This window comes from Trematomus bernacchii, unplaced genomic scaffold (assembly GCF_902827165.1).
Source record: "Trematomus bernacchii unplaced genomic scaffold, fTreBer1.1, whole genome shotgun sequence".
In the NCBI taxonomy this organism is placed as follows: Eukaryota; Metazoa; Chordata; class Actinopteri; order Perciformes; family Nototheniidae; genus Trematomus; species Trematomus bernacchii.
Window position 1 is genome coordinate 11,264,214 of NW_022987705.1, and position 23,767 is coordinate 11,287,980.

A 23,767-nucleotide genomic window follows, 5' to 3' on the forward strand; every position below is an offset into this window, starting at 1 on the left:
TGTACTTCTTAATGCGTGCTTGCTGTAACATTTGAAATGTCCCAGTTTTAGGATTAATAAAGGATTTCTGCGACAGAGTTACATGTGTTCGGTACGTGTATCTTTCCATGTAGCTCACAAGAAGTAAATGGCTAAACAATTATTTCGAAACATATCTTTAGTCATGAAAGTGAAGAGTTGATTCCCAGCCGGCTCTTTAATATATCATATTTGATAAGTCCAAACCTCTGTGGTTTACTCTGTACAAACACAGGCTATTTTTATTTTCATCATATTTGTATGAAAGACAGTTCTGTGCATAAAGACGAAAACATATCTGTCTGCTTCTAAATACATATTTGCTTATATAATACATAGATTACAAACTGTATGAAATCAGACCAAATCAAAAATCCTCAATTCACACTTAGTCAAGAAAGAAATTGACTACTATTGGTCCATATTTATGTTTTGTAGTCTTCACTTTTACCTAATAAACACTGCTCCCCAACCAAAACACAAAACTACATTTAAAAAGTCCCAAACATTTTATTTCTTTAGCGTCATTTCACCTTAATGTTTATTCTAAACTCGTCATCAGCATTTGTTCACCTTGATATAATGCAGTATTTTTCAATATACAAGTATCAATAAGCATGACTAAAAGATCACAATGACTTTGTTATGTCTGTGTTAAAGAATTTCCCATATCCTATTATATTAAAATATTTCATATATAGAGTCTGTATTTAAACAGAGGTTTAATAATAAAAAGTGACTTCCCATACAAGGCAATTATAGAATTTAATCAGAGTGGGAGTCTCATAAATTATTAGATAATCAGAAACAAAAAGAAGAAATGGACAAACAGAACAGGGATGTCGTCAGAGGAGTTCTGAATGAACGGACAGAAAAGATGACAGTTTTTGAAAGGACAGATCAGACTGATGAAAATGACTTTCCACACATTCAACCAAGAGGTCCATCGGCCTTCAAACATCTCAAACGTCCCTGCCTTCTACAGATGAGATTACGAATTTGTTCGACACATAATTATAACGACTAAGAAATAAAAAAGCACACGTTCTGTCCTTCAGGTTTGATATTAAAGAATGTTGTTAGAGCTCAGATGCCGTGTATACAAATACTCCTGGTGACACTCAATAACAGTCTTTGAGCGCAGACATACTAATCTTCCCCATAAACCTAGTCCTAAGCATACACACGTTTGAATTGTTTTAGTAAAGACTGCTTTTTGAACAAAAACACTTCACACATACATTTGCCTGGACTGTATCTGAACGATACCTCAGTTTGACAGCATTGTTCTATGAGAATAAACACTGATTCATTCAATCGTTAACATACATAATCACTATCATCATCATCATGGATTTCTTGCTTTTTTCTCATCTTCCGACGCACAGCTTCAGCTGGGTAAAAAGTTTCAAATAAGCATCAGAATCGATTTATTTGTCTCTCTCTCAGTCTTTGCAGTGTCCTCCACATAGTTTGATTTGAGTGACGCTTCAGGTCAGTTCAGCTTTTCCTTAGAAAGAGATGGTGGACCGGAGCTGGAGATGGAGCAAGAGGGTTCCTTGAGTCTGACTCCCACTGCTTTCACACACACAAACACACACGCACGTACGTACACTGATTCACATCCTAACTTCAGTGTTCCCTAGTCTCCACAGTCCCACTGAAGATTATTTGGAGATTTGCTGTTGGAGGTGGAGCAGGAACTCGTAGTACGACAGGGCCGACTCTGTTCGGTCCTCGATCATGTTCTGCATAAAAGTGGATTTCAGCTGGCTCTCTTCCCTGAGAGTCAAACGAAAAATAGTTGTTAGTCGCAATTGCTCTTTCATTTCAAGGAAGTGACAAGAGGAGTGTTTGTTTGTATTATCAAAACTCTAAAGATCTTTGGATGGCATCATTCTGATTCTCACATTTTGTTCCCTTATTAAATGATAATATTTAAAAAAAAATGCCTTCTGGATTCTGTTCAAGTTTTAAAACCAAAAAGAAATAACCCTCATGAGTAGCTTCAGCGGTACACAGTTTAATAATGATTTTCCAGCTAAGTTTTTGGTCAGTTCAATTGTCACTGACTGTAAACTGAACAGCCAATATGTGAAGATGTAATCCGTTTTTAAGGGGCTTTGTCAAATTTATCTTAAAATGAGATAACACAAGATCACCTTCCAAAATGTGAATCTACCAGCAGCTGTTGGCTGGTTTTAATTTCCCCACACTCTTGCTATTTGATTGTTTACTCTCTTATTCAGGATTGTGTCTGTTGCCCACCTGATGACATGCATTGGGGGGAAGAAGGGCCTCTGATCCCTCAGCCAACCGATGAAAGCTCTGGTTCTCTGCGACTCGGCCGTGTCCAGCTCTGGGAGCAGATACTGTGAGAGGAGAGAGCGACAGTCAGGTTTCATCATCAGGGAGGAGGATGCCTTGGGTAGAACTTCAAATATACTGTACACAAGTTGTGACTATCATTTGATCCTCAGGACAATTTGAGGGAATGTGTTGGTGCAACATGAGGTTTCCTACCAGGTTATCAGGCACAGCAGCGTAGCTGGGAACTCCCAGGACTTGTGAGAGGAAGTTGGGGTGGCAGTTCCGTCCGATCCACAGATACATCACCTTTTGGAAAAGAAGAAAGTACATATTAAATACAATCACAAACTAGGATGGAAATCTGGAACACATTTTTTGTATGTAAAATGTAATTAATGCAGTACAAATCTTCCATCTTACAATGTTAATGAAACATTATTTGTGTATCCGCCCCGGCATATGGATGCAAACCAACATTTATAGTATTGTACTATTGGAAGTTAATGTTGAATCATAGAAATTAGAGGCTTGAACAGGGAAAATCACACAATCTGTGTTTATTATCCCTCTTGTAACATACTATAACCCCTAATTTCCACCGGGTCCGTCTGCGCCGCATTACGGCTGCGTTACGGCCGCGCCGCGGCGTTCGCAAGGATCGCGGCCACTCTAGTCAATGGATGCTATTCCACCACACGCGGCGCGTTACGGCTCAGAAGCGTCCCAGAAGCGTCTCAGCGCAGGGCTCCTCTAAAATTAGGATGAAACCTATTTTTGACGCGACGCAGCCGTAAGGTAATGTCGGGCAGGCAGGAAGTGGAACGTTCAGAGCATATATAGCACACACTAATTTTGCAGACCCTATCCCTCCGTAGTCTTTCAAGTAGGAGGAGAAATGCCAGCGTTCTCCTCCGGTTTACAGGCACGGTGTAAATTATATATATATAGAATAATTAGGATTTTTGTACCACTAAAATACAGCAACACATCTTTGATTCATGTCGTTTATAACTGGAATATTACAGTTATTATTAACTTTGTCTGTACAGCCTGTCCAGGAAATATGCCCAAATCAACAAAAACTGCGAGCCGGCATGCACGACGCTCCTCTTCTGAAACGCTTCTGGAACGCGCCCGCTGGGTTATGACGCTAGAGGAGGTCGGACCAAAACCGCGGCGCAGCCGTAACGCGACGCAGACGGACCCGGTGGAAACTAGGGGTAACACTTTAAGACACAAGCAATCTTTTTTCAAACCAAGTTTCATACCGTTCCAGCATCCATGAGGAATGCTGCCTCCCTGCTGAGCTTCTCAACAGACAGCTGCAGCACTCTGGGCTGAGGGATGGTCCGCTCATTGATGTTCAAAGCTCCCTGAGGACACAGGAAACACAAGATAAAAGATTACTCAGTAACAAGGAGACACTTCAAATAAGATGGGAAACTATTGAGAGGAATGTTCAGGTTCATCCCACTCCTAAAAAAAGCTGTGAAAGACTAAATAATAGTCTTTGTTGACAGAAATCTCAGAGGGAAATGTTGATCCTTCTCACCTCATCGGTCAGATCGTCGACACGGTACAGAGCAGGGTGGATCATCAGCAGAGAGTAGACCAGTGGCTGGTACTTCAGCTGAAGCATGGCAAACACACGGTCATCCAGCCTGGTGCTGGTGCCCGTCCTGAAGGCTTTCTGCAGGATGCACACACATCAAAATAAGAATTAGAGTGGCTTAAAACAGAAGATCTTGGGTTTAAAATGAGTTTCGGTAGTGTGGAAAGTGTTGGACAGTTCATTTTAGTGTTCTGTGTTTATTCAACTAGTAAATTAACTACCAAGGAAAAATATAACCACATCATATAGAACATTTCCTCTGACTCTGAACAAATAAGTAGTTTTAAGGGTAGCATTTGTCAGCAGTGCATTTGGTGTGTAATGACTGAGTTTTAGGGGAAGAGCGGACCTGTTTAAGCAGGGCGAGGATGAAGAGAGGGAAGAGTCTGAGGCAGGCGGGGGCCAGCAGGCCGGGCTGCTGGATGGTCAACACGGACTGCCGGTACGACGTCAGCGAGTCGATGGCAGCGTTGGTCATCGCATCTCTGGCGTCACTCAGACTGGCCGTCGCCGAGCGGTCCACAGCTGGAGGGAGAGAGGGACACATTTGCATTACAATCTTATTCTTTCTTGTGTAGGATGTTGTGTTATACATATTTTAAGTGTGTTGTATTAATGTTGTTTTTTTATGAGTACCCTAAAAAAAGCGCTCTATAAATAAAGTGTATTATTAGTATTATTATTAATTATTACATTTCTGAATGCACAGCTGCAAACTCAGACCTTGAAGAGGTTGTTCTCGACATATTGCATATTTTTTACAGTGTTTGTGCAGACTTGGATAATCATAATAGTATAGTGCAATAAAGCTATTTTAAAATGTCAATGCAACTTTAGGACTTTCAGTATTACCACTTTAATGAGCAGCTTAGAACAACAGTGGTAGTGCCATTTTGTGAAAAATATTAGCGTTTGTTCTCTAAGTGACTGCGAGATTAACCGACACAGATCTGACTGCTCAGTATGCAAGGGTTGCTAGGCAACCACCGCTGTCGCTACTCATCTCCATCTGTCAGGGCTAATAACAGTGAAGTGGATGTAAACCCTGCAATGATTTGGTATTGAGCCAATCAAAAGACTATTCACTGCAACAATGGAGAATCATTTGCACGAGCGATGTATTACACAAATCCTAATTTATCCAGATTAGACACACAGAACGTATTATGTGATCAAGTATCCAGAAAATGATCATCGGCATCTCTCTTGGAAATATGCATGAATATATTTTAACTTTATCTTCAAATCCCTGCTTAAAGTTACAATACACAGGAATGAAAGCAGCTGTTACACGTCAACCAAAATAATGAGTTATAACAAACATCAGGTAAGAACAAGTGCTGCATGAACAAAATAAATCAAAGATAACATGCAAAAAACAATTTAATTTCATAGTAAAATGCAATAACTCTGCAAAGAACCGGGACATCTGGTTCCTCAATTTGTTATCATATGCATCTACTAAAAGGGGAAAGATTCTCTGTGCGCACCAGGGTTTAACATGTGCAGGTATAAACATGATTTTGTGGCACACCAAACAGGTTTTATATCAACCTGGGTTTATATTTGCATAATCATTTATTCTTTGACATTTTATTGTCTGGAAGGTAGCTAAATTGTGTTTAATAGTGCAGTACCTACCCATGCAAGCAAGCAGCCCGCTGATGGCTTGAACATCAGCTCCAGCAAAGATGTCCGACAGAGAGTTGACCACAGGTAGACACAAGGTGTGGACACGGATCCTTCTCTCTCCTGTAATAGAAAACACATGTTATTCAAACAAAACAGGCAAAGATTGATTATTTCAAAATGTCAATATGGCTTTAAAAAGACAAAACAACATTGGCTGTGTGTGTGTGTGTATTTCTGTGTACCTTTGCTGGACGTGTAGAGCAGTGCAGCCTGGAAGGAGACGACTTGCAGGTCGTCAAGGTTTTCCTCGATGGACATCTGAACCGCAAAGCCAGCGTCTGGGTTCACGTTGGGAAGGGACAACAGATCCGTGGAGCGCACAAAGAAGTTTCCGTGGAACGTGTGGATGGACAGACCTGCAGAAAGAGAGCGAGAGAGAGAGACAAAATCAATTAAGTTAAACTGACAGCTACATCTAGACTGCAAACAATATTATCTTCCAAATGACTTACAGAAGATCAAAATGAAGGTTAAATTACAGAAACATTTGAATGCATTCAGGGGCTATTGAGGCTATATTGTTTAGTTCTGCCTACAAAATACTTAAACAGTAACCAGACAGTGCTACTATCAATAGCAAAGACAAAACATCCTAAAGTAGGATTATTTATGAATGAAACTATTCTGCAGAAATATATTATAGAAGAAATAAGGGGTTCCTTTTCCCAACACATTTACAAATCGGATATGAATGAAAGCTAAACATCTGGGAATGCACATTCAGGTCAGTGCTAGACAGCTGTCGTGCTGCACACAGACCTTTGGTGCAGCGTATCCTCATGACGGCCTCGAAGCCGATCTTCCTGGTTAAGTATCTCTTCAGATCCTTCTGGAAGCACTCCACCAAAGCGGGGTTGCGCTGGTGATGGTAGGATGGGTAGTAGTAAACAGTCCCTGCAGAGTATCTGGATATGCAGCCTGCGAAAGGGAAGCAACACAAGAAAATATGTATTGGTCTTTTAAGTATAGATTTACAACCCTACACACTGTCTCCACCTTTTGAGAAACTTGTTTTGTTTCCAGCTTCTGTCTCTGACCTACAATATATAAAGTAGTTTTTCACCTATTTTATAGACCGATAACTTTTCTTATTTTTATTTTGTAGCCCTTAGTGTTTTAAAACACTAAAAACAAAAGCACTTTTATCTAGAAAATAAGGCCCGTGGTAGCTATAAGCCTAAAATGAGTTCAAAATCCTCCTATAAGAAACGCATCATGATTTGTCGCATAAACGTTGAATGTAAACTAGGCATTCAAAAACTAAATTGCAACATTTCAGTTTTTCTCTTCACCTTCTATCTATTTAGTGCAAGACTTACCGAGCGATGCCAGGTCGCAGTACTGAGAGCTGAGCAGGAACAGGTCCACCGACACCTGCTGGCCGGAGCAGTCCAGAGCCAGCTTCTTGTAGAAGTCTGTCGCTGGGGATAAGTGCTGGATATCCTGAGGGAAAACACACCATGTAGGACCAAAATTAAAAATCCTGATTACCCAAAATAAGGCGAAATCACAACATTTTTGAATACTTTTTTGTAGAAAAAGACTTGGCTTCAAGACTCGCCTCTGAATCTAGGCCTTTAAATTAAAGAAGAACACAAACGTTCCCGTTACTTTCCATAATTAAGGGATTGCTCGGTCAGGGTTGTTTTTGAGTGTAGTTAAAAGTCTAGCTAGAATTTCAATGTAAATGTGAAACGATCAATCAAAAAACAATAATAAATCACTCAGATTACTTTTTAAGTCAAAGTTGTTCTTCTAAGTAGACATAGGCTTGTATATTTTATTCCTTTCAAAGACAATTGTATATTTCAATTTTATGAATATATCACTGGTATTTGGAGTTTTTACCATACTACCACAATGCTGCTGTAGAATATACGTCTCTTTAATCAATCACTTTCCATCTGTGTTTCTCTTACCTTGGCAGATGCCCGTTGGTTGGGGTCTTCTCTGGATTGAAGGGCCCCCACACCGAGGTTAGGCAGCTGGGTCTGAAAGATGGTCATGCGCCCTCCGGTGGGCGACAGCAGCTTGAAGGCTGCTTGCAGAGCTGAACCCAGGGCAGACTGGGTCTCCATTGTCTTTTGAAACAAAGTGGGGAGGCTCTTCAGCAGATCCTGCACAAGCTGAAAAACAAAATAAAAGGGAATGAGTTGAGTGTTTGAGTCACATGGACAGTACCTACAGTGAGTGTCAAGCTTAACATTCATAAATAAGACAAAATGAGAAGGATTTGAGTGATAATCTACATCAGGGTTATTCAATTGGCGGCCCGCGGGCCCAATCCGGCCCCGGGGTGATATTTACTGGCCCTTTGAGTATAATGTTAATGTTGGTTTTTTTGGGCCGGAGTGCCTTTATTCCAGAGAGGGTGTTAAATTGAGAGATAGAGGGGAAGACATTGCCTGAAAACTTTGGCGGGCTCGGGTTTCGAACCCACCTACTAGCTTCTGTAGTGACAACTCCCGTCATTTATTGCATCTCTGCTTGAATGATTAGATAATTTCACCTAAATTAAATCAAATCAAATTAAATGATGTTGATGGTTAAATTAGCTTCACATGTAGGCCTACTGAGTTCTGAACATGCCATTTAGATCTATAAAGGCCTTGGGGCTATGTTGTTTGATTTAATTAAACACAATATATGCACTCCACTATGCTGTTGTAGTATTTACTGTATCTGAAGCTCTTAATATGATTGCTCATATTTCAAGCCATCTTTTTCCCGACCCCTTGCTTTGGATCATTTTCATCAACCGGCCCCCAATCCAAACTTAATGAATAGCCCTGATCTACATAATATTCACTTCAACAAAACACCTGATATCAAGGAACATTTTCTTACCTCTTTGCATTCATTGAGGTTTACTAGAAGGCTGTCTGGTGTTGGTAAAAAGATATCTGTGGGGGTCAAAAGTACATATTTAAAACTCTAATATCATAGCAGTGATATAGACAGATGTTCAAGTGCAGAAACCATGAAGAAATTAATTAAATTAACACATAACAAAAAACAACCCTCTTCATGGTTGTATGCTTCTGCCAACTAATTGAGTTGCATCATTAAACTCTTAAAAAAAACGATTTATTGTAACATTAGGTGATTATGATGATTCCGGTACATTTTGAAAGATTTTCACCAAAAACAGAAAAACAACAGTCTACCCAAAAAGAACAGTGATCTCTTGATAGCTTTTACATTTATTAGTGTCACTGTCTGATGCGCCTCACCTTCGATGTCCGACACGATGAGCATCTGAGGCTGTGAAAGTCCCTCCTGGAGGTTGTAGAAGTGGATGGTGCTGTCAAAGGTGATGAAACCTACCTTTGTCCGAGAGTCTCCAGGAAGCCTGGCACATAAACAAACAAAAACCTTAACGGAGCAAACTTTAAAGTTATTTGTGTGCCATGTTTTGGCAAAATCAAGTGTATTTATAACCGATAAGAAATAACTTATACTCAGAAAAGAATGTGTGTAATCTACATATGACATTTTAAACAATTAAGCGAAATGTGTGTGTTGGCCCACTGTACAGTTTAAAAGCACTGTTGATTTTCTTAAATAATAAAATGCCCCTGCTCTCTTTCAACATTTATAACACCTGGAAATGAAATGCTGTACATACGCATTGATGTTTTCCAGCATTGACTGGCAGAACACATTCAGGTAGCCTGTTTCCACTGCATTGTGGGATACGTCGAGAACGAAGAGGTAAGCTGCAGGCTGGGGGGGCCTCAGCTGTGTAAATCAAGGCACATGAAGTAAGTCAAGATCGATGAAAACACAGCATCACAATTATATATAGTTTGGGTCTGTGAACTAAAATGGAAATGAGCTATTCATGAACAATTAACAGAGCATGCAGATAACTGTGCAGTTCCTAAACAACATTAATGTCAATAAAACCGGTTGAAACCTACCATGTATTCTGAAGGAGCAATGAACTCGATGGTGGCGTTCTGGACCTCGGGTCTTTTGTGAGGCTCTCCGTACGATCTGCTGACTGGGTTGTACATAAACTCCTCTGGAACTACACACATACACAACAGTTAGTGAGGTTTAGGTATGAAACAGTTCCCTGTAGTTTGACTGTAATTCTATTCTCAACCATGAGCGTGAAGGACCCAAAGAAAACACGTACAAAACTGATATCAATATTATCATCATATCATATCATTGGATATTTGTTTATCGAATCCAGTATTTTCACTGACAGTGGTTCTTTCAGATGATCGTATCTGAAAGACCTCACCCCCTTTCTTACCATCATTGACCCGATGACACAGGTTGCACTTCCACCTCCTCTGGTCCAGGAACGAGACGAAGGGGTTGATGTAGGTTCTGCAGGACCGACACCGGACGATGGTGCTGGATGTCACCACAGGAAGCTGCTGCAAGGAGACCGCAGAACAAAAGGAAACTGTGTGAGAAGGGCCTCTAGGCAAACTCATTTCTTGTAACTGGTATTTAAACAAAGTCAAAGTTGTCCTCAATTATCCGGGGAAAAAACACAAATTCATTCCGACTGATTATTTAGTCAAAACCTTTTTCTTAGAAATGTGTTATGAACATTTGCAGTGTTTAATCAGTAAAAGTAGGAGATATAGTCATCTAAATATAAAGGAACATAACTGAGGATGAAGATAATTTTTGTAAAAGTATGTGTCCTCCTCTTGAGGACACATACTTTCACGTTAATACAATAAAACATATACAGATTACCACCCCAATTTGCTGCGTGGTTCTTAAATCATTTAGCCACAGTAATAACTTCCACATTAAAAATGACCCTTGTGAAAAGGTATCACTTGCTGTTAAGGAAATGTATGTATATTACTCACTTTCCTAAACCAGTAGGGAGTATTTTTCCTTCACATTCTAAAGCCTGGTTTAACTCGTGCCAGAAAATGTGTTTTTCCCAGGGATGAATGTAGTTAGGTTTACCATGTTCCTCTGAATCCATTACCCCGAAAACAGGTTATATGTTTACATGACTGCTAATTAATAATGTTATGATAGAGAGCCAAATATTAAGACATTATTTCAGTTGATGACTGATGTGTGCAGAATAAATATTAGAGAGGGTTGTTACCGAGAGGTCTTTGAAGGGGTGGAGCATCAGGCCCAGCGGCATCTTAGCTTTATTGAGCAGCGACTGAGTCTGAGGGATGCTAGTCAGCGTGCTACGAAAAACCCTGGAGAAACACAAACAGAGTTTCATAGTTACTTTCACTGCATGCAGAGATCATGTTCAGTATTTCACAAGCTTAAAACTGGTTTTCTAGAAACAATTTATCCAAGAAACTTGGGCAACATTTGCAAGTGACAAATTATATGACAATTAATAATATCATTGTGTGATTATTATTTGCTAATGTATATTTATATTTACTACTTCTCACACTTCTTGGCTAAGCTTGGGAAAATTCCTTATTACGAAGATTTGTTGCAATGTTGTTAGTTACAGTCTATGTGCACCAACAGCATGACCTTTAACTCAGTTGAACTGAGAATATCCTGATGGCCTCCCTAACTCCCTAACTTCCAGAATGCTCCTTTCATTATCATCAAGCTTTACCCCTCCCTTTCTCCTCTCTCTCTGTGTTTAAATATGCAACCCAAATTATATTCTTCAACAAAGACAGCTGAATGGTTTGATTCTCTATCCACATTTGATAAATAAATTCCCGCCACAATTAATAGCGTCTCTCAGTATTCCTCCATGGCTTACTCTGGGTTGCAGTTGATCTTCTGCAGGTCCTGTGGAAGGCAGGGTGTCGGAGGGGGGGTGGGGCTCGGGGGTAGCAGGTTCCTCTCCTGCAGCAGGTTGACCACCCTCAGGGACTCTGGGGTGTTGGACTGGAGGCTCATGGCTGCCAGGGACGGGCTCAGCTGGGCGGGCCCGGGGCCACCAGGCGGCTTAGAGAAGAGAAAAATAAAATACTTAGTTCATCTATTTAACAAAAACGTATGAATGTGAAATCCTTTAGCATGGATGGCAACCCATGCTTTGATTGCCTGTTATATGTATTCATTGCCTCAGAGTCTGAGCCCATTAAAGGTCCCATGACATAGCCATTTCTACTGATCATAATTCCATTGTTGAGGTCTACTAAAATAGATTCATATTGTGCAATTTTCCAAAATCACATTGGTTTCTCATACAGCATCTCTGTATAGTATGTGTATTCACTCTCTGTCCTAAACGGCTTGTTGGAGCTCCTGCCCCCCCCTCCCTATGAGCCCAATGTGCCCTGATTGGTCAGCTCGCCCACTCTGTTCTGATGAGTCCACCACCGTTACAGCGGAACATCAGTGATTATGTGTTACAATGGCGTTAGCTTGGCCGGAAAACACACGCACACCCGCAGCCTGGCTGTGGGTCTATGTGTGTGCTCGGACCGGGCCTCGCCATGTCCCGCTGTCTCAGGCTGAGTCCAGGCTGAGAAATCCACGGAGCTGCAGCTGAGAAAAATAAGGCTGAGTGTGTGTGTGTGAGGAGCTCCACGGATTGGTCCATTTGCATCGTCGTTACGTCACTTGGTTCCCGGAATTTTTTTTTTGAAAAAGAAAAATCTCCAACGAGGCGTTCTGGGGCAGCATAGACAGATATTTTCTGTGTTAGAGTTTTACTCGCTACAGGGTGTACTTTGAGGGTTTGTGACTTTGCAGACCATTTACATGCATAAAAAGCTACATAACACACAAGGGGACGGGTAATAACCAGAAAAGCATGACATGGGACCTTTAAAGCCAAAACATCACAAGACCTAATGTTTCCTCTAGCATCTTATCTAATCACAATGAAGCCATATTTATGTTATACAGTTATGGATGACACTCTCCACCATATGTTATTGAATAAAGGAACAAAGATGTATTAGTCCGATACATCAGCAAAACAAATGAAGCCATGATTTGCCTTTTTTTTTTTAAATACATTAAAACGTCCTTTGGTTGCGTAAACAATGCAAGTATATCACGTGACAATAAAGCAAAGGTTATGTAATGCTGCTCCTCCTTTTGTCAACTTTGCCTCTACAAATTCTCAGAAGTGATATCTTAACGACAGCTTGAGGGAACACTTTTTGTTTAACAGTTTTAGTTTGAGCTTCTGGCTCAGGAAACATCGAAGACCGTGTCAGCCAAGGACAGAGCCTGATGAGAGAAAAGGCCGAGGAGCGACAGCCAGGGGCAGAGGCAGAGAAACTACCAGAGTATGCTGAACAGAGGAATGAAAATAGGGCAGGGTCTCTACAAACACTGCCACACATTTCTAGACTAGTGGATTCATGAGGGGGATTATTCTACATATTGTTTTTAGTAGAACATTTTTTTTTATTGTGCATTTAATGTTTCCAAAAGGCTTAGATCGACAAGGGACTCTTGTCTGTCTAGAAGGTGAAACGCTACGACACAAATGGTAGAGCATTTATGGCGAGTTTCCACTACAGCGCGGAGCACGGTTTAAGAGGGCTGTGACGTCAGCGGCCCGTCTTTGGTTGCGTTTCCACTTGGCCTAGTACCGGCCGGCGGTTCCTAATTCACAGTTTTTCTGGCCTCATAAAATGGTGGGTCTAGGGCCAGAGACAACGAGGCTGAGTCGGGCTGAGTATGCTAAACTAGAGAGAGCATCGCTGGCAAGGGGGCAACAACTACAACAAGATGGACATATTTGACCGTGATTTAATTGTAATACACGTTTCAAAATGATGCCGAAGTAACAACATACTGATACCGGTTAGTAAAAACCATGAATTAATGCTTTGTCAAGTCTGCAGACAGACGGCAGGCGAAAAACCTTTTAAAATGCTTGTTTTCTAAATGGAGATTGGCTAAGCTAACGCAGTATATGCTCCGACCGTCCACACTCACAACAACGGCCTATACAGACATAAATAAAGCAGCGACTGTATTCACCATGACACAGGCAGTCTGTGGTTTGTACTTGTTTAACTTTTGTCTAGTTTCTGAACATATATGAGGAGCTGTGAGCTCTGAGTGCTAACAGCTAACGGCTGTGTTGTGTTTCTGGGGTTCTCATTGAAGATGACGTCACGGCTCCGCCTACACTGCGTTACTATAGATACTACCCCAGTTCCTAAACTGTAATGGAAATGCGCCATAAAGTGAGCCAGTCCTAACGAGGCCTAGCCATACCGAGCGAGGCCGTGTAGTGGAAACGCGCCATTAGTTCCATACCGTTATGGATGAGCTGATGAACAGCACTTGTGAAATGCTCTAACGGTCTTTACATGCCTGGGACTCACTTGCTGGTACGGCTGATGTGCTTGAGTGTAAGGCTGCGTGGCGGCCTGCAGCGCAGGGTGCATGGGTGGGGGGGCATTGTGAGGAGCCGGGGTGTTCTGGTACCCAGGGGGGAGGGAGGGGTAGTGGCCCAAGTGCCGACCCGGTGGACCGTGCTGAGGCATGCCAGCTGTAAAAGAAAAGAGAACAGAAATAAGGTCAGCTTTGCCCTCTGGATTATATTTCATCATATAGTATACTTGTCCAAACACTGCAAGTGGGGAGAAGCTTTGAAAGCCAGCTTAGTAATCAGACTGTAAATGGGGTTTGGGTGAAATAATCTAATATGTCGCAGAAAATGGCCTTACCCATTTTGTTGTCAACATGATTATGGCTGTTTGATGCTTGTGGGCCATTGCCAGCCATGGTTCCTGTTGCAAAACAAACACAGATGTGATGTGAATAATTTTAGTGACACTTTCGCTATTTCTATCCCAGTGGGCTAACCGCGGCGGGCGATGGAAATGGAATGATCTGTTTTACAGTAAAAGAAATAGAGAAGACACAATAAAGTAATGAAGCGAAGCAAAACAACAAAACTAATGACGACGCAGATGATGGGAATTGATGTATGGTGTTTTAAAGAAATATGAATACTTCTGTCTTTCTAGGATGTTTATTCATATGGGATATCCGGTAGGAATGGAGGAAAGATAGGCAAACAACCTACAAACAGGAAATACGTTACCAGGGATGCACTGATACTATAAAAATACTGTTTACATTTGATTTAAAATACATATTAAAGAGATCGAAGCAGAAAATATTGACCAAATTGTGTTAACGTATTCTCTGCTGCAGATTGGAGCTCTATACGCTTATTCAGCAGAGATCCATTATTTGGTGTCAACTTTGATGTAAATAACAAAGAATTAGTGCATCCCCAGATACAATGGCCAACAGCACAGAGAGGACAGGATGGGCATTATAGCACTGACACTAACAGCTACAGACAGATTAAGCCACACCTGGACATTCAATATCCCCGTCCTGGCAGTCGGGCTCAGTGGGGGGCAAAGTGCTGTTAACGGCACCCCCACACTGAGCTGGCATGTAGAGAAAGGAGGGGAGAACAACAGAAGGGTATCAGATTTAGAAAAACAAAACAAAAATGATGCTTATAAACAAGACATACAGTTTCAGACTCAGCGCTGACATCTGATTTCACAATCAACACGGACCAACAAAATGTTTGCACTCTACAGTTCGTAGAGTTAAAAAAAAAGTGATGTTGTCGTACCTGAGGACACAAAGCACCAAAATGTAACATCTCAAGATTTTAAAAACCCTTACCATCGGCCCTGGGGGGTGGAGGTTTAGCATTGGCCATTGGCGGTCCAGTGGGAGGGGCTGTGGGTTTCATGGTTGGTGGTGGGCCTGTAGGTGGGGGGCCATAGGATGCTCTGCTTGGTTGGTATGTGTTAGGAGCCATGGGATTCATAGGTGGAGGTGCCGTGCCTACAGAAAAAACCCAAAAACAGTCATTCTTAGGGCTGCTAGTCAGATTTATTTACATATATTCAATATAGATTTTCGATTACTCTATTGATATTTCTGACAGATTAATTGAGCACCAGTTAACAATATAAAATGCGTACAAAATTGTGAGAAATTACATGCAAATTTCAACAGAGAAAAAACAAATAATTGAATTTCAAACCAATTTTTTTGTTGCATTTTTGTTGGATAAAGGACTTTACACACACATATCAAATAATCCTTTTACTTTAAACCTCCAATTGTTTTATAAAATGATGAAACCCTTTCAACCAACATCCTCTATCATCTCAGACATTAACATCAGTCATCCAGCATATAGAGTTAGGACTTTATGTCAACAACATTACTCTTATGTAAAACAAGAACACTCATGAACATGATATGTGGCAATACTGTGGTATTGTAGAAGAGATATAAGGCGTCGCTGTCTGATGGGTAACATTATTAGCTCAGAGTTAAGCCGACAACAGCTGGTGGCTCTGCTGACCCACAGCCAGTTAATGTCAGAACAGTGACAGCAACAGAGTCATGTTCATTTCCACCGACAAACCAGCCAATTCAGAGGTGTTTGGTCCCAAATAAACTCCTTTATTATCTTATTGAGCAATAGTTTCATAATTTTTATGAAAGATGTATGTACATTTTTGTATTCTTATATTGTTCCCTAAGGGCATGGTGGTTTTTGGCTGCAACTAACGATTATTTTGATTGTCAATTAATCTGCCAATTAGTTTCTAGATTAATTTGAACAGGTATAGTTTTTTTGGGCTATATGATCTCCCCTTCCAGTTTTTCTAAGTCCAAGGGGATATCTTTAAATGCCTTGTTTTATTAATCCAAAACCTAAATATATTCAGCTCTATAAAATATAAACAGGATATCTCCATATTTGAAACATTCCTGCATGAAAACATTATTAAACGATTGATCTATTATCAAAATAGTTTGCGATTACTTTTCTGTTGCTCAACTAATGGAATCATCAACTAGCAGCTTCACTGTATAACCATGCACAATGGATGAGGCGGACTATTCTTACAGCAGTGACAGCAAATGGCAAGTACCAAGTATAACGCCAAACTATTATTTATATGGAAGATATCATTTCAGAGACACAAGGCCTTGAAGGCTTATTTAGAGTAGGGAGTAGACTGAGATGAAGCTGAATGATAACGACAAAAATAATAACCCTCTTTACTTCACATTGTGCATTTCTTAATTTCATAACGGCACTGTGATAGGTTACATTTATCTGAATGCTTTTACTTAAAAACACTTTTTGATAACGTAGACTATAAAACTCTAAGATTCGCTCAATTGAGCCAGAACTGTTCAAAAGATTATTCGTGCTGGTGCCAAAAATGCTTGACCTTTAAAAAATTGCTTGTGACATGGTGTTACATTTACAGTAAGAAAGCGCTCCACAGAGTAAACCACAAAGACACAATCATTCCTCCGGTGAGCTGCTTTCAATTGTCACCATTGTACTGGGCAGATATGCACAGACTGGGCTGCTGGGGAAGAGGTAACTAAGATCAAGCAGGCTCTTCCAGTTAGGGGTGTTAATGTGAACAGCAATCTTTCGAGCCAATACCACCATAACATTTACAGATATGCAGGAAACAGCCAGACTGAGGTCATCATGTGACCTCTGCTTCTATGCAGAAGTACTTCCCTGCTCTAAGCTTTAAAAAAAAAATCAAGGTTCCTTACAAAGTGCTATGACCAATCATTCAGACACTGTGACCGCAGATTGCAAAACCAAAGTCATACTTACTTCCTTCAGATAAAAAGTTACTGAGATTCTCTACGAGTCGTCTTTTGTTTTCGACGCTGAGAGCTAAACACTTCTCAGTAGGGCTGTGCAATTAATCGTATTTTAATCGCAATTACGATTTTGGCCTGCCACAATTACAAAAACAACATAATCGAAAAAAAACTATTATTTAGCTTTGCTAGGTTGTGACAGTGAACTACAACATATTTGATCTAATTAATTTTAGTCTAATTTATTTTTATTTATCATATTTATATATGTTTAGTAGCTTGTGGAAGTGCGCTCCAAAATATTTGTTGATCTTGTTTATTGGTATTTATTATTTTGATATTATTTATTTAAATATATCATTTATTTAATTTATTTTTGTATTGGTTTTTCAGTTGAATTATACGTTCAGGGTAATCAACAGTTGAAAAGATACTGTTCAAATTATTTGTTTTAAAGTTCAATAAATTGATGTTTTCAAAGTCAATGAATAATCGTATTTAATAATCGTGATATCAATTATTGACCAAAATAATCGTGATTATGATTTTTGCCATAATCGAGCAGCCCTACTTCTCAGTATTCCAACAGTAGTTGTGTCAGAGAAAAGCTCTAACTTGTGGTATTAAACTACTAGCTGAATGAATCAAATGTTATGACTGCCCGTACGAATCATCTGTGGGATTTCTGTTAATATCACCAGTGGAAATCAAAAATGTTAGCAATACAATATTCCCCCTAAATTGAAATTAAGATGTTACTCTATCCAAAAAGCCACGTCATGCTGCTAAATAAGAATCACACACAATTCTGATTTGAACTTTGTACAGATTCAGAGTAAATTACTCTGTGCCAAAGACTGCAGCCAACTATCATGTACAAAGTAGGAAGAGAGGACAAGGTCCGGCTCCAACGTATCAGCACTCTTGATACGCATATGTACATCAGTGAAAGAAAACAATGACAATGAAAGACAGAGTAATATGGCTATAAAAAAAGTTTTTAGAAGAGGATCAATCTTAAAAAACAGTCTTAGTCTTTAAAAAACAGACAAAACACATATTACTGTGGCTAAATAATGAGGACCCCGGACTTAATGGGCTAAAGTTCACCTGCCTCATTTATTGAAACTAAACATGATTCATCTTTTTATTGATGTGACCCAAGGAGTGTCAGCATCATTATATGGCATTTAAATTGGCCCTTTTGACCACGTCGAATCAAACCATGCTGCACCGTCTTGCGTTCCCAGTTTTACGGGGGCGGGGGAATGCGTTGACGTTCTGGTTTCAAGTTTAGATTAGCCACTTCCTGTCTGCCTGTTTGTAGGCTTTTTTTAGGTATCTGCTTTATTTTTATTGTTTTGCTTTGAGCTGTAGAAGAGTTGTGTTAAGTTACCGCTGATGAACAAACTGTGTTTATCTACTGTTGTGAAGCTGCTTCTATGACCATTAGTTAGAGTCATGGTTACACACATCTTAAAGCGGGCAGCCTTTTGGTAATGGAGATACAAATGACTGCTGTGCTGGGAGGACGTACTGAGTGAAACCGAGTCAAGGCAAGCTAGCAATTGTGTATTTGTGTATGGAAAATCTTATCCTTTATTAAAAAATTAAAAAGTGTTGTGCATATAGATGGTACAGTTCAGAATTTCAGTGGAGCCTTTGTGTCTTACCTGGCTGGATATATCCATGCAGAGAGGTGGGGGGGCTCCCTGGGCCTGGAGGCTGTGCGCCACTATGGGAAACATGGGCTGCCGGTGCAGAGCTGTAAGCTGCTGACGGTGGCAGCAGCGGCGCTGTCGAGCTTGCAGCTGGGTTCACATGATTGGCCATGGCGCCACGGGGAGGTGTGCCCATGGAAGAGGGTGACCCCATTGGTGGGGGAGCGTTGTTGTACTGCCATGCTGGAGGCATGTGCTGGGGCTGCTGGGGGTTAGGGTAATAGTTACTTGAAGACACAGCAGGAGGAGGAGGTGTGGCCTGTGGAGGGGGCAATCTCGGACCAGGGCTGGCAGACTGAGGGGGGGTGTGGGATGGAGGACCTCCCAACAGAGGTCTGGTCATCAGCGGCTGGCCTGGAGGAGCTGGTTGGTAGGAGCTGACAGGGGGGGCATGTTGGTAGGAGCTGACTGGGGGAGCAGGTTGGTAGGGCCCAGAGGGGTAGAGTCCAGGGCCGAGGGGTGCAGGAGCTTTGGCCTGCATTGGATTGTAGGTTGGTTGTTGAGTCATTCCATAGCTGCCCCCTGGAAGCTGCTGCACAGCAACTGGATTCTGTGACGGACCTGGAGCAGACAGGGAGAAGGAAGGCATGTTAGGACATCTCGATCAAATACCAAATACAACAGGCCAATGTTTGTTTTGATAAATATTACATATCTCTTATCATAAGACGACACAGATCCTTCCAACGAGATGGTACTTTCAGACACTCTTTCAATGTTTCAATGTTAGAGCAATTCAATTTTCAGCGGCAAATGTTCACGACTACTATTCATTTCAAATTGTTGTTCAGCAGTGCTGCCGCTGTGGCGAGAAAAATGGGTTCCTGGACTCCCCTCTTTGTGCCCAATGCCCAAATCTGAAAAAGGATTGCAGCTCTCTAGGTAATGATCTTGTCCCACTTGACCAGAGCCCTTATGCAATGCTTCTGTGGTACTTCTAAAGGCCCGGACACACCAATCTGACAACAAAGAACTGACACAGACGAACCCCGACTGTTGCGTCGCCTCGCGTCTCTGCGTTTTGGCCATGTGTCGCACTGGAACACACCGCAAAGACTTCAGCCGACGGCCAAGAAGCACGTACGAACTGCGCATGCGTGAGTGGCAATAACTCTCCTTACCAGCAGGCGGCGGTAGTGTGTATTCGTCATTCAAAAGAGGCAACAACCGGAAGACAGACTGCGTGATAACCGAGAGAAGAAGAACAGACTGCGTGATATAAACAAACAACAAATAGCGTGTGCGTTCCATTTTCACTCTACAGCGAGAAGCTCATGGCGCTTTCCCGAACCTGTGTCGAGAGCTGGAGTTAAATGAAATCTCAGATTTGCCTTCTTAATAGTTTGTTTGGGTCCCTCACTTCCGTTTCGCTTCTCATGCACTGATTCGCTAGCTGAACAGCCAATCAGAGTGATTTATTTTGCCGACTGCCTTTGGCCGACTGCCCGCCGATTCAACATGTTGAATTGGTGGGTTTTCGTCCGAAAAGGCGTCGGCCCGGCTGAAAAGACCCGACGGTGCAGGACGCACCAATCTGAGTATGGCGTGTCGACACTCATCGTCGGCCTAACGCCCACCGACGCCGATAATCGGCCTGGTGTGTCCGTGCCTTAAGGCTCAGAAGCCACATTAGCTAGCAGTGTCTTAAACCCAAGAAAGTCCTTGGTAGCACAGATCCAAAAGGTGAATGGAAAACAGATGGTGCAGTACTAGTAGTGTAAACACCATAGTAAAACCAATCAGATTCACCAAATTACCAAGGAACTGACAGCCCAGGGTCTAATCTCTTTACCTGGAATTAATTCCATGATCTGCCCTCAGTGACAGTGAGTAGGGGGCTCTAAGCCCCTACAAGACAGAACAGTTTTAGTAAACCACTTCACAAGCTTAGTTTTAAATTGTACGGATACAAAACTAAAATGTCGCATTTGTTTCTTCTTTAATGTCAAATTGCGGTGTTATACCAAATTCCAAGTATCACAATAACAGGATTCACTCTGTTTTTTGTATAAATAGTAGACGATGAAAGTTCTCGCCAATAGCAAAAAAGCTGATCTCAAATTCGTATTGGTGGGAATAAAAAGAAACGTGGAATTAATAATTGTAGTAGGACTAACTAAATATCAACTTAACATGCAGACTGCTTAAATGACACCTCAAGCTGTTTGAATTTTAAAATGTTCCGTTATGTAAACAGATGCACTCTAACCACTTAGTCCTATACAACATGACTGGAAGCAGAGCGTGAGAGTCCGAAGGGATTAACAAACAACAATAAAAGCAGTTAATCCACCACAGACTGAATTATTAAGAATTAAAGCTCCTATCAGTTACAGCTCTTATCCAATCAGAAAGAGCCCAATATGGAATCATAATGCAGCCAATCACAAATCAACCAATTTCAAAAGTAAAACATTACAATAAATAACTCAATGCACATGCATATGATTGAATTTAAAGATATGTTCACCTTATGAATTGCTTATTCACATCAATGATATCCCATGATAATACATTTACAAGCACTATTCTGACAACAAATCCTATTTAGCATTAGTGATGGTGGTTTGTTTCTTCAGTCTTACACACATTGTTTTCAGATTGATCAAAGCTTTAAGAACAGAGGTAGATTATCATCCTTTATTGACCCGTCTGATTCAAGATAGATGTAATGAGCAATAAGAATTTTGGACCCATCTACAGTTTTAGAAAACCGCCTGAGGCATTTAAAGGTCCCATGTCATGCTTTTCCGGTTATTACCCGTCCCCTTGTGTGTTATGTAGCTTTTTCTGCATGTAAACGGTCTGCAAAGTCACAAACCCTCAAAGTATGCCCTGTAGCGAGTAAAACTCTAACACAGAAAAGACCCGTCTATGCTGACCCACAACGCCTCTTTGGAGATTTTTATTTTTCCATTTTTTTCTTCCCGAGTATGGTGACGTAACCATGTCCAGGTCCAAATGGACCAATCCGTGGAGCTCCTCCTTATCTTTTCTCAGTCGCTGTACTCCGCGGATTTGTCAGCCTGAACTCAGCCTGAGACAGCGAGACACCGCGAAACTCAGCCCGAGCACACACACACACAAACTCACAGCCAGGCTACGAGTGTGTGTGTGCTCAGGCTGAGTTCAGGTGAGTTTCGCGGTGTCTCGCAGTCTCGCAGACCCCACGCAGCAACCAGGAAACGACCCCAGTAATCCAGCTCACACTATCCGCAGTAGCGAGCCCCACAACATCCCGGCAACACGGCACCCAGACCCCACGCAGCATTCTCATCTGTTTGTCCTTACTGGTGTCATTTTCTGGTTGCTAACGCCATTGTAACACATAATCACTGATGTTCCGCTGTAACGGTGGTGGACTCATCCGAACAGAGTGGGCGATCTGACCAATCAGAGCACAGTGGGCTCATAGGGAGGGGGGGGGCAGGAGCTCCAACAATCCGTTTAGGACAGAGTGAATACACATACTATACAGAGATGCTGTATGAGAAACCAATGTGATTTTGGAATATTGAACAATGTAAATCTATTCTAGTAGACCTCAACAATGGAATTATGATCAGTAGAAATGGCCATGTCATGGGACCTTTAAACACAAGCTGCATCTTCACAGTGTAAGAAAGCTCCTAAACCTCCATCAACAATAGGGTTGCAATCAACCAAACTTGTGTCAGATGTCACTGAGTGGGTTTTGTTTTTTCCACAACATGCCTGGGAAACTGATACAAATATGTAGTAATCTCTAATGAAGTTGGTCATTGTATGAGCCTGCTGGAGAAAGCTCTGTAGCAACAAATCTGGAGCATCCCCAATTTGCCACATGTACACTGAAACGTAGAAAGCAAAAATGTCCAAGCTACCAAGCCTGCAAAAGACTAGCAATGCAAAAAAAGAGAGTGGACTAATAAACATGAAGATGTGATTATTCAAGGACAATGTAAATGTATAGAAAACACTCTAAGAAGGTAGATGCTAAAAGAGTATTATTTATGTTTTACTTTGACAGGAAAAGTTTCGGCCAGTTTAGCAGCATGACAGGAGCAGAACAAGTGTTATCATATCACCGCTGTTGTGTTTACTGGGAGAATATGGGACTGACCCAAGACTCGTCTTAAAAGTTTTGATGCCCGTTTACCCGTCGTGTTGTCAGTCTTCCAACAAACCAAAGGTAGCACACGTTTGAGTTAATTGGTATGGCAAGTATAGTTGGCACACCTTACCGATAGCATTTCAACCATCTCAAGTCAGTAAAGTAACACAGGTCAATATTAACCTAAAACCTCGCTATTGCTTCGCTTCCTTTAATTACAGTGGTGTTAGGCAAGCTAACATTTAGCAAATAGAGGCAAGATCCAAGATGTGCTAGTTTTAGCATATTACTTTAGCGTATGTCGGCTTAGCTCATGTTAGCTACTTGGCCTTTACCTGTCTTTACTTTCATAAAAATGTTACTCACCATTGGTGTATGTCTGTCCTGTCCCGGTCCCATTCTGAGAGTTAAACCCTGCAGTTGACATTTTGAAATAGACACCAGGACTTAATTTAGAGGTGCTTGGGTTGGCGAATAGCTAGCTTACGTGTTAGCTAGCTAACTAACTAGCTGTTAACGTTCAAACCTGTGGCTCTGACGATGCGGTGTTTACTAAAAGCAGCGACTATAGTAGTGACGTTTCCTTATTTCTTAAAAAAAGTAAATAACCTGACTCGTTGATGATCACAGAGCCATAGTTATTACCGAAAACCCCGTCCAACTACCTAACGGGTGAGTAACGATAGGCCTTGTCAAGAGTAATCGTAAGACACTTCTCTTTCACCGGAAGTTGGGATCACCCAG

General features: G+C 41.3%; 1 protein-coding gene across 3 annotated transcripts; it reads right to left on the bottom strand.

Annotated features, from left to right (window-relative positions):
* Window positions 1–177: 177 nt before the first annotated feature.
* On the bottom strand, window positions 178–23,751 carry sec24a (SEC24 homolog A, COPII coat complex component). Of its 3 annotated transcripts, none has more exons than XM_034140068.1 (24): window positions 23,390–23,751; window positions 18,883–19,491; window positions 15,236–15,400; window positions 14,911–14,988; window positions 14,251–14,313; window positions 13,906–14,072; window positions 11,367–11,554; window positions 10,728–10,830; window positions 9,900–10,023; window positions 9,556–9,665; window positions 9,261–9,373; window positions 8,866–8,984; window positions 8,480–8,535; window positions 7,552–7,758; window positions 6,952–7,075; window positions 6,392–6,550; window positions 5,815–5,988; window positions 5,582–5,692; window positions 4,290–4,465; window positions 3,881–4,018; window positions 3,597–3,701; window positions 2,542–2,634; window positions 2,287–2,390; window positions 178–1,800 (listed from the first exon to the last, which is right to left on the bottom strand). In XM_034140068.1, exons 1-24 carry the CDS (start codon window positions 23,448–23,450, stop codon window positions 1,686–1,688), a joined length of 3,462 nt encoding a protein of 1,153 aa, XP_033995959.1. In that variant the 5' UTR covers window positions 23,451–23,751; the 3' UTR covers window positions 178–1,685. The 3 variants fall into 3 exon arrangements, with proteins under 3 accessions (XP_033995959.1, XP_033995958.1, XP_033995960.1); XM_034140067.1 differs by having other exon boundaries at window positions 9,900–10,026; XM_034140069.1 differs by lacking the exon at window positions 14,911–14,988 and having other exon boundaries at window positions 9,900–10,026.
* Between the last annotated feature and the right edge of the window lie 16 nt (window positions 23,752–23,767).

Coding starts and splice junctions, on each gene's coding strand:
- sec24a (XM_034140067.1), bottom strand. CDS start 23,450: ATGTCAACTGCAGGGTTTAACTCTCAGAATGGGACCGGGACAGGACAG. Junction 8,985..9,260: donor ATGCTGGAAAACATCAATGC/GTATGTACAGCA, acceptor TTTATGTGCCAG/GCTTCCTGGAGACTCTCGGA. Junction 2,635..3,596: donor TCCTCATGGATGCTGGAACG/GTATGAAACTTG, acceptor CTTTTCCAAAAG/GTGATGTATCTGTGGATCGG.